Source organism: Solanum tuberosum, unplaced genomic scaffold (genome assembly GCF_000226075.1).
Source record: "Solanum tuberosum cultivar DM 1-3 516 R44 unplaced genomic scaffold, SolTub_3.0 scf00267, whole genome shotgun sequence".
NCBI lineage: Eukaryota > Viridiplantae > Streptophyta > Magnoliopsida > Solanales > Solanaceae > Solanum > Solanum tuberosum.
This window is the reverse complement of record NW_006239199.1, coordinates 496,322-507,245: the sequence shown is the minus strand read 5'-3', so window position 1 is coordinate 507,245 and position 10,924 is coordinate 496,322. Positions and strand designations below refer to the sequence as shown.

General features: G+C 36.1%; 1 protein-coding gene across 2 annotated transcripts in view; it reads left to right on the top strand.

The window, feature by feature from the left end:
* The first annotated feature begins 824 nt into the window (after nucleotides 1-824).
* The window catches only part of LOC102599530 (uncharacterized), an 11,316-nt gene continuing 1,216 nt past the window's right edge, over nucleotides 825-10,924 (top strand). Inside the window, exons 1-10 of one of the 2 annotated variants that reach the window (XM_006358599.2) lie at nucleotides 825-1,001; nucleotides 1,226-1,608; nucleotides 1,722-1,820; nucleotides 1,977-2,188; nucleotides 3,991-4,184; nucleotides 4,291-4,396; nucleotides 5,443-5,750; nucleotides 6,638-7,051; nucleotides 8,343-8,424; nucleotides 8,529-10,037. In XM_006358599.2, coding sequence (XP_006358661.1) covers nucleotides 1,553-1,608; nucleotides 1,722-1,820; nucleotides 1,977-2,188; nucleotides 3,991-4,184; nucleotides 4,291-4,396; nucleotides 5,443-5,750; nucleotides 6,638-7,051; nucleotides 8,343-8,424; nucleotides 8,529-10,037 — 2,980 coding nt within the window. In that variant the 5' untranslated portion in view covers nucleotides 825-1,001; nucleotides 1,226-1,552. The remainder of the gene's footprint in view (nucleotides 1,002-1,225; nucleotides 1,609-1,721; nucleotides 1,821-1,976; nucleotides 2,189-3,990; nucleotides 4,185-4,290; nucleotides 4,397-5,442; nucleotides 5,751-6,637; nucleotides 7,052-8,342; nucleotides 8,425-8,528; nucleotides 10,038-10,924) is intronic. The other variant, XM_006358600.2, reaches the window with a different exon arrangement.

Genomic DNA, 10,924 nt, shown 5'->3' with positions numbered 1-10,924 from the left:
AAGAGGGGTTCTGGATTTGATATTTTGGGAATTTTTTCAAAAATAATTTTCAAGGCTTTGGTCAATTTTCTTTGGAAACATCAATGGGTGTAGATAGTTTTAATTTTTATTTTTATATAGGATATTTAATTTTATACGGAATAGATAATTTTTTTAAAATTTATCATTAAATTTTGTTTGGATATTTTTATTAAAATTTATATTTCTTAAGCGGGTGAATTCAAGTTAAATTATGTTTTGTAAATACGATTTGTTGACATGATACATATTGTGAATTTCACTTCGATAAAGATGTGAAATGAATGATCATAATTTTGTTTTAAATTTTCTTTCCGATAATTATCGAGTAGTAATCGATTTATTGGACTAAGCCTATGAATGGTTTCTTAAAACTCAATGTTGATGTGTGCGTTTAAGGGAGTAACATAGTGACAGTATTTTGATTCCCATCAACATTGAGTTTTAAGAAACCATTCACAGGCTTATTCCAATAAATCAATTACTACTCGATAATTATACGGAAGAGAAAAAAGAAAAAAATTTAAAACAAAATTATGATAATTCATTTCACATCTTTACCGAAGTGAAATTCACAATATGTATCACATCAACAAATCGTATTTAATGAACATTTTTTAACTTGAATTCACCCGTTTAAGAAATATAAATATTAATTAAAATATCTCTTAACAAAATTTAATGACAAATTAAAAAAATTATCTATCTATTTCGTGAAAAATTAAATATATCCTATATAAAAAAAAAGAAAACTATCTCACCAATTGATGTTTCCAAAGAAAATGACCAGAGCCTTGAAAATTATTTTTGAAGAATTTCCCGAAATATCAAATCCACCCCTCTTCTCAATATAGAAAACACAGATATATACTGTTTTCATATACGAACATACATATATGTATCGATTCTCCATTCAGCTTTGACGATCAAGCGAAAACTACGAATTTGCAATGAATGGATATCTGAACTCTCTCTTGATCCAGGTAGAAATATAAACCCTAGCTTCTAAACTTGGTTAAAGATGAGATTGCTTTAAAATGGAAAGGAAAATCCTTGAATTTGTTAGACGTGTTTGTATCAAACAATGAGTACAAATTCTTTTGTTGTTGGTAACTTTAGGTTTCCATTGTCGAAAATGAATGTGTTTTGAGTTAGAACATGGTCAGGAGTGTAATCTGATGTAACTGAGTTTGTTTGTTGAATCCAGGTGTCGGAAGAAAGTGGAAATTAACTTGGTTTCAATCAGTGTTAGTGTTGGGGATAGCTGTATATAATTGCAGGTTTTGGGATTAGATAGCTGCTGACTGTACTGATGTTGTATAATTTGTGGTTTGGTTTGACCAACTTGTAATTGAATATTCTGATTTGGTTTGCTCTTGGGATTAATTTGGAAATCTGTTGTATAAGATGGTTTGAATCCAGTCATGATTGAGGCCGTGCTGTATTAAGTCTATTTAGGTGAAACAGATTTGACAGTGGTGCAGAATATTGGGTTTGTTGGTGGGTTGGGAGTTGTTTTACGCAGTATTGCAGAATGAGCTTGGAGACTGATGGTGGGAGCTCCACAGATTGTGCTTCGGAAACTCAGAAGTAATGCTTAATTTTCTTTCAGTTTCTGACATGATTTACGGTCATGTACTGTATTGTCTTAGACTTTATTTGTTTTGAAGCTTTATATGAATGCTAGATATATAATGATTCAGGAGTTCAAGAAAATCATATTCAAGAGAGGTTCTGTTGTCAATAAGTCAACTGGAGATTTGCAAGAAGTTACCTAGTGAATTTAATGAGCCAACCCTGAGGTAAGCATGCCAATTTTCCTTAAATGTATTGCAGTTGCTTGGAACTAGAGGAGTAAAGTGATAATTTCCAAAATGTAGTGGGATAGCTCCCATAACATGCTCTAGTGTCTTTTGGATATTGTGGAGCATATTGATAATTTGCATTTTCTCAAATAGTGAACTTGAAGACACTTCACATGGTATACAAGACCGCCAAAGAGTACCTGGCAGCTTACCTTTGCAAGGGTTTAGACGCACCGACTATAGTTCATCCCCACCTACTCGTGGGGATTCCAGTAGTTATTCACGAGGCAATTATGGAAGATGGGAAAGCCGTTCGTCTGGATGGGGTGATCGAGATAACGACGCACAATCTGATCGGGATTCAGGTCAGCTCAGATTCTTCCATATATATTGCTTTTATGTGTGTGAGAAGCCTTTTCATTATACTTGATTGCTTCAGAACTGCAGCTGTAGTTGTACTGTATATTATCTAAAAAGAAAAAAACGAAGGAAAGAAAAAAAAGGGAGATCATTATAGGATCTCCCTATAATGATAGAGTAGGTTTAGTGATTTTGTGAGTCCAAATATTTGGAGAAGACAGCAATTGTATCTAATCAAACAGATGGCAAAAATTAGATTTTCTGATACTGAAGTATGGAGGTTGAATTACTGGTGCTGCTCTTGATGTATTATTTAGGAGCAGCTTGCCTTAAGTTTAGCTGACGGAAGCAACTTCCTTGGAGAATGTTGATTTAAAAAGGGTGAGAAAAAGAGAATGAACTGGACTCATACTTGAAGCCTGATTGGTTGGAAAACCTTGAGCTTAGAATGCCATGCAATATGGTAATATAATTATGGAACATGTTTCTTTGTCTACAACACATAGAGGACTTCTGCCATTTGTTTCTACACTGTCCAGTGACAACAGATTTATGGAAGGGTTTTGCCCTTTTGTATTAGTAATGTCTACAGAAGTTGGGGACAGTGGAATGTAGGGAAGCCTATTAGAAAGATCTGTCAGACTGTTCTTACCTCCAGTTTTTGGGGTCTTTGGCTTGAAAGAAATAGCAGATGCTTCGAAGGGAACTCTTCCCCTCACCTACATGTTGAGACATAGATTCCACATTTTTCTTGCTGCAGTAAATTTGACATTGTAAATAATTTAGTTCTTTGTTGACTTTGTTAGTTCCCTAGTAAGCATCTAGAAGATTCACTGTTGTGGAGCTAACTCTTTCTGACATAGCATTTCCTTCGCACTTTTTTTGCTCACAAATAGGCGTGATCTATTTTGGCTTTTAGATAAACTGTTGGTTATCGTTAATATATCTTTCACATTTTAATTTTTTGAAAAAATAACTTACATATTTCAACTTACATTCCTCTGTGTTTAGGGATGATGAATCAGACCATCCCCGAACCTTGCAAATAGGGTTAACTTCCTTCTGATTATGATGCTTACTATTATGTTCATATTTTTTGAATCACATAAATGTGTTCATTCAGGATATCTGTGTGAGATTGGATAACTGTGTAGGGATCATCTCTTAGGAGTATCATGTTTTATATGTTCTCATTTTACAAACTGGGGACTCAAGTTATCCCTGTTGGACGCAATTAGAATAATTATCCTTCTATCAATATTATGCCGACTTTCTTTCTTTTGACAATGAAAGGAGTATCAAGGTAAAATTATGCTGGACTTTCTTTTACTTCTCATTCTGTAGTTGTTTCATGGATGCTGGTTAGCTACCTTCCACATGCTTGTTTCTTTGGGTATTATACATTTGGTCCATTTGTGATGATCATAGTTGGAGGAACTGTTTGCCAAGGGTCTTGAATCTCTATTTCCCTTTAAATTCTATCTTCAAAAAAACAAATTGGAATGCAGGTTCCACTCATGGTTAGGCACATTAATCATTAGTCTTCTGAGAAAAACCTCGAGTGCCGTTTGAAGGTTCTTCTCTGCTCCACTTCTTGTGTTTTGCGTTATTTGCTGGCTGAATTGCAGAAATAGTGCCCCTCTTGCATCATAGGCAATATAGTGCATTTTCTGCTATGTAATGCCTTGTTCTTGTCTGCCAGATATGCTCTATATTCTTAGTTGATTCTGTGTATGTGTTTGTGGCACTAAGATAGTTTGTTTTTCTTCAGAGAGATTTTGGTGATAACTTTTGAGTTTTGACCCAGATTCTGGTAGGAGATATGGCAATCAAGCTCAGCGCACTTCGCAGAGTTCTGAGCATGATGGGCTTCTTGGAAGTGGTTCATTTCCGAGGCCGTCTGCGTATGGATCTGGAACATCTGCACCTAAGGTCCAAGCAAGCAATAACTATCAATCTAACAAGACCAATGAGCCATATCATCCTCCCCGCCCTTATAAGGTGAACTTCGGTGATCACGGCTTTCCAATATTCTGTCATGCTTCATTACTTGTCCTCTTATTTAAACAACACCTTAACATAAAATGGATTCTTGTAATATATTCAGGCAGGACCTCACCCTCGAAAAGACACTGATGCAATCAATGACGAGACTTTTGGTTCAGTTGAGTGTACCAGTGAGGATAGAGTGGAAGAGGAAAGAAGGAGAAGAGGTATTACTAATTAAAGCCTCATTTGCTTGCACTTAATGCAAAAGTTGTAATCTTAATTGTTTATAGCTCAATTATTAAGTCCGTTTGTTTTTTAAATTTGAATCTTAATCATTCAGATTTTGATCGTTAAGTAGTTACCGTTATAAAAAAAAGGAGGTTTTAATCATTAAGTGCGTTTTTTTTAATGTTAGAACTCTTAATGAGTTTGAATAGATCTGAATCATAAAGATCCGTAACAAAGTCTTAATATCATTAAGATTGTTATTCAATTTTCTTTACAAAGATGGCAGTTAACCAAACCATTCATTCATTCATACCTCCATGACCCACTATTATCAACTGCCGACACTATGCCTATCATTATCAACTACCACTACCCACCACCCACAACCACCACCTTTGCCAATCACTACAATTAACTATCACCACCCACCCACCCACAACCACCACCTATCTCTACCGATAATCACCACCATCAGTCACAACTATATATCTCCAATCACTGTCATCATTCTTCACCAACACTACCTATCACTATCATCTACCACAACTATCAGCCGCCACCACCACCAACTACCATCATTAACCACTACTGCCAGTCACAATCACCACTGACTAGCTACTACCCACATTAGAAATGCCATCCCCAATCTGCACTACCATCCGTCACCGCTAGCTATTACCACCACTAACCGCCATATAATTTCTTAAAAATAATTTGTCGATATAGCATTAGATGACTTTGGTATTTTATTAAATTTTATATAAATTAAATTTGAAACAAAATTATGTTGAAAAAACAAACGGTCTTAATTATTTAGCACTCAAATCTTAATACAACATCTTAATATTAAGATGTGTATTTAGATTCACACATCTGAATCTTAATGCACATTTTAATATTCAAATTCAAACATCTTAATCTTAATAAAAATAAATAAGACCTAAGATCAGGCGTTTCCTTGTGATGTGATGCTATATCCCATGTTAGCATCTGTATTTTTATGAGCTTGTGGAAGATAGAGTTTTGATTGAATTTCTTTCAGCTTCTTTTGAGTTGATGAGGAAAGAACAGCATAAAATTCTTCAAGAGAAGCAGAAGTCAAAACTGGAGAAGCATAAAACTGAGGACATTATAGTACAGCTGGAAGATAATAAGGAGGATAGAACAGTTTTGGAAAAAAATAGTGAAGTAGATGGGATGACCACCCAACCTTCAGCAAACAGTGATCTGGGAAGAACTTCTTTTCCTTCACAGAATCCACCAGCTAGACCGCGTGTACCCCCCGGCTTTAAAACCACTGTGTTGGATAAGAACTCTGGCTCAAATTTGAGCCATTCACGCATGACAGAGGTATTTACTTTTTACTTAATTTTCTCCAATAGAGTATTATGCTTGAGTCCTTTTCTTATAAAAAAGAAGAAAAAGAAAATGGGGCTTCAAGGAAATAAGCAAAAGGGGAAACAATAAGAGAGGATTTTTCATTTCGTCTTAGTTCTTTGTCAATTAATACCCAGTTTATATGATCATGCTTGACGGGATGTGGAGTTTAAGAAGCTAAGGAAAACTTTTGATATATAAGCTCAATATATGCAAAGTACCAAAATTGCCATACTACCAACAATTAAATGAGATGGGAAGAATTCCACATGTCTTTCATCTTTCGTTCTCCTAGTAAAAGATCATTAGATCAAGTGGATATGGACAAGTAAGGGTAAAATGATGATGTTACGATTAAATAGTTTCCAAATACAAAAAGTGTCTTTTATCTTTTTGGAATAACCTAAAAAGAAATGTCACAAAATGAAAAAGAGGAAGTGTATACTAAAATCCTCCCTGAGGATCTTTTTTTTGCTTCTATGTTGACTTGATTAACAATGAGGAAATCTTGTAAGTCTTAGCTGGACTGAACTATGAAATATTTATTCATTATAAGTAAACCGGCTCATAATCTTGCAGTGCTGAAAGTGCGTGATGTGGTTTGCTTAACTGTAAGTCCCAATTCGATTTATTTTAGGCTGATGAGTTTCTTAGAATTAGTAAAAATTGAACAATCTTGTCATGATAGAGAGCAGTAGCTGTGTGGTTATATGTAAATCACCCAGTTGTTTGATGATGGAGTTTTAAGTTTGAGTTGCACCCGTTGAGATATTACATGCGATGGCATCTCTGTCCAACTGTCTATCACTGTGAATCCGCTGGTGTTAACTATTGATTTCCTGGTCATGTCTTCTGGTTAGGTTGGAAAATCTGATACCGAAGAAAGCCTATTGGATGTAAAAGCCTATGCTGCCCCAAATGGTACTGTTCATAGTGTAGAGAGACAGAGCTTGCAAGAAATTAGCTCGAGTTATAAACTTGAACGTAGGAGTTCACACACATCAATTTTGAAGAAGAATGACCAAATTTCTAATCAGTCAGTGAGATCAGATACTTCTGACAGGATACTTGGCATGGAAGATCATTTCAATCAGAGATCAACTCTTTTAGAGGCTCATGAAGCCTTACATGAGCCTGGAATTATTGAACACAGTACCCAGCAATCTGATAGGAAATTTGCTAAGTCTAGCCAAGACCCTTCAGCATCAATCTTGGATAAGATATTTGGAAATGTTATACCAATTAATGTTGGTGACTCTGAGGCTCCAGTTATGGTAATTGTTTTGCACACTTTATCAGCTTCGCTGCTCTCTTAGCTTTGGTGGGCGTTTGGCCATGAAAACCAAATATTATTTACTTTATTTGGAATTTTTAAAGTTGGAGTTGAAGTTGTGTTTGAACATACTTTTTGCAAAGAATATTTAGAACTTGAATGTGATTTTTCTAAATATGGTTTATATCCCACATTTTTAAAAACTAGTGAAATCACCTAACTAGAGTACTGGACTAGTTTACCTGAAAAATACAATTCAAAATCTGCTCTAAAAGAGTAATATCTCAAAACAGATAGTCACATAATGTCATAGATTAGATCCCATGTACGAACTACTACATACTATTACCAATATTTTTTAACTTTCTTTGAAATTTTTGAAGTTGGAGTTGAAGACGGAGTTGTGTTTGGTTATAGTTTTTGCAAATATATTTGGTTGTTTGAATGTACTTCTCCTAAAAAACATGAAATATGATTTAATCATGAAGTATAGTTTAAATGGGGTCATTTTATAAAAATAAAAAATTTAGGGTAAGAGTAAAATTTGAAAAAGGAAAATATAGTGAAAGTGAAAAAAAAAGGAAAAAGTAAAAACAGGGTTTTGGCCGTGTTTCCAAATTCCAAGTTGTATTTGGATTTTCATGGCCAAATGGGTCCTGATTTCATTACTCTTAAACAATCCTATCAACCCCCATTACCCTGCCATTACACAATCCTCCCCTAAAATTGCTTCACGTATTAGGTGGTAAAAAGTTCGTAAGTTGATTTCGTCCCTTGTTTTGGGTAAAGCTTATGTATTTTATGGACTAAGGAGTCGTTTGGTAGCTGGTTAGAGTTATGCATGGATTAGTTATGAAGAAATTTATGTATTTAGTTATGCAGGGTTTACTTATTAATGTATTGATTATTTATATATTACTTATTCCATCTTTTATCGTGCATAAAATAATACAACGATTCTCTCATAACTTATGCATATATTAATTATGTGAAACTTTAAATTGCTAACCAAACACCATATTAATTTTATACATGAATAACTTACCTCCTAATCAACTATCAAACGTGGTATTACTTATGCGGATTCTAATAACTCACTTCCACACCAGCTACCAAACGACCCCTAAGATTGTCATCGTGATCCCTGATGGGTGCGGAAATTCTTGTCATCTGTTGTATTTCTTTTACTTTCCAGTTTTGGATATTCATCAATATTCTTAATTTCATTTAGCAGTACACACTTATGACTTCCCTACTAGTTGTTCATTTTCTTCATTTGACTTTCCCCCCAGAATCACGATAGTAAACCAAATGACATGTTGGGCTCCAAGGCTATACAGTCTTCGAAGTTCGCTCAGTGGTTTATGGAAGAAGGTATTCATTTATGGTGTTTCATTTTTTTCCCTTTTTAGTTTCTTTCTATTGAGGTTCTAACAATTCTTTTTTAACCTGTATTATCCCATTTAATATCGTTGTAGATAGGAAGACAACAGAAGACTCCTCGTCAAGTAGGCCAAATGATTTGCTTGCGTTAATTGTTGGTGGCGATAAATCCAGATCACAAGCTTTTGATGGAAACGTTTCAAAAAGCTTTCCGTCTGAATTTTTCGATCATAGTCCTGAGCCTACAAGTAAGGTCACATTGCATATGCCTTCTACACCACTTGGGCTCCCTGAGCCTATGCATGATTCTAGTAAAAGGGAGGCCACCCTGCCGATCCTTACTTGTGAGGACCTTGAGCATAAAATGTTGTCAGAGTATAGTGAAAAGAAACCTAATCTGCAGCCTACTTCACAAGTTTATGGTACTAATCGCTTAGACACTGTAGAACAACCGGTAAATGTGGACAGCAATGCATCTCAACACCTCCTCTCATTATTACAGAAGGGGCCAGGTCTTACAAATATGGAAGGGAAGGGCAGTACTGGCACTGACGCCCGGGATGGACATGATGAGTTTACTGTGCGTGACAGATCTAAGGAGGAAACTACCAGGGATTCTCACGCTCCAGGAAAAGCAGTTACACTTGAAACCCTTTTTGGATCTGCTTTTATGAAGGAGCTGCAATCCGTACAAGCTCCAGTTTCAATTCAGAAGAACTCAGTTGGTCCTGGATTAATTGATGATTCAGAGACACGCAAGTCATCCTTGCCTGGTTTTGATGATGGCCTATTTTCTTCCATAATTGATGGTATTGGACCAAAAGAAGGTGGTAAGGATAACAGACTCTTGCCATTGAATTACAGTGATCAAACCAAGCTGGATAAGCCTCAAAACTGGCTGGGATTTGGAAATTCTCAGTATGAAGTTAATTCAAGGCTCCAGAGTGAAATGGTTTCCAAGAGTGAGGCTCCTGAATTTCATCTGCCTGCAGAAAACTTATTTAGTGCTCGTGATCATTTGAATCCCCAGGTCTCAATGGTTATGCCTGCAGGAATTTTGAGTAAAGGAGAGTTGACAACTGGTAGTGTGTCTGGCGGTGATGAAAGGTCCTTGATGAGTCTAGAAGGTCTGCCTTTATCGCGCGTTCCCTATGAGCAGTCTGAAATGCCATTGCACCATCGTCTTGCTCAACCATCATCTCTGCAGTTTCATCCCTTACAAATGAGCCAAGGAAGGCCATTATTTCATCCAATGGATTCTGGTCCTGCTCATTTAAATCCTCAGATTTTCAACGGTCGAGAGAGCATGGCTTTACATGAAGCTCCTGGTCGTCAGTTTGCTGGAAATATGAATCGACCTCCATTTCACCGCCCTAATGGTGGGATGACAGGGTTTGATCTCCCTGCTCACCATCCTATGCTGCAGCAGATGCAGATGGCTGAAAATAACCCTCATCTGCTACATGACCGTCTAAGGGGCGCACAGGTTCCTTCACATCTCAGTAATCAAGCAGCTAACAATATGCAGGAAGTTAACAGAGTTCAAGCTTTCCCTTTTGTGCCACACCAAGTCAACATTAGTGGCCATACTGTGCAAATGCCAGGTAAGCTTAAATGTCCCCTCTCTGCAGCTGTTTGTGATGATATTTTAGAGATTAAAACCTCAAAAAGAAGTTGCTCTTTTCTTATCTTGCTGAATTTAATGCATAGATTTCATTTCTTCAATGTTTTCTACTTCTTCCTCAGTTTTTCCATCATGATAATGAAAGAAAGCATGCGTGCACCTTTCTTTCTAGATTACACCTCAAAATGAGGTTTCTCTTTCTGATCTTGCTGAAACTTAAAGTACAGATTTCAGCTCAACTGTGGCCTCTACTTGTTCCTTAGTTTTTCTACCATGATAGTATAAGAAAGCACGTGCATCTTTCTTTATACTCTTCCCTGTCCCTTCATGTATGCAGCGATTCTGCAGTTTTAAATTGCTGTGCTGGTTACTGTCACCATGCAGATTATAATGAATTTCACTACATTTTATAATTACAAGGGGCTGCTTGGGATTCATCTTTATATAATAATCTCCTGTTTATTGTTGAGTGATGTCAGGTCGAAATGAAGATTAAACATGACCAAATGTTGAATATTCTGTTATCACCTTTAGCTTTTCCTCAAAATTGTGTAGGTTGGTAAATATATTTTTCTGAAGCAAGTCGGTGACCTTTTTATTCCCCCTTTGCTTATGAATTTGGCCTTTGAGGCTTGGGATAGTGAAGCATGCTCTTTACCAGCCCTAGTATTCTTCTGGATGGTACATGTCAAGACTTCTGCTGTTAGATAATTAATGGACCCTGGGAAACTGTGGTAATACCAAAAAAGACGTGCATATCATTCATTCTAAGTAGGCCATTGTGCTGTTCTTCCTTTTATTGGTGTTATACACTGATACTTTTCTGGTTGAGGATGCATTTTCTGCTGATGTTTTTTTTTTTTTTTT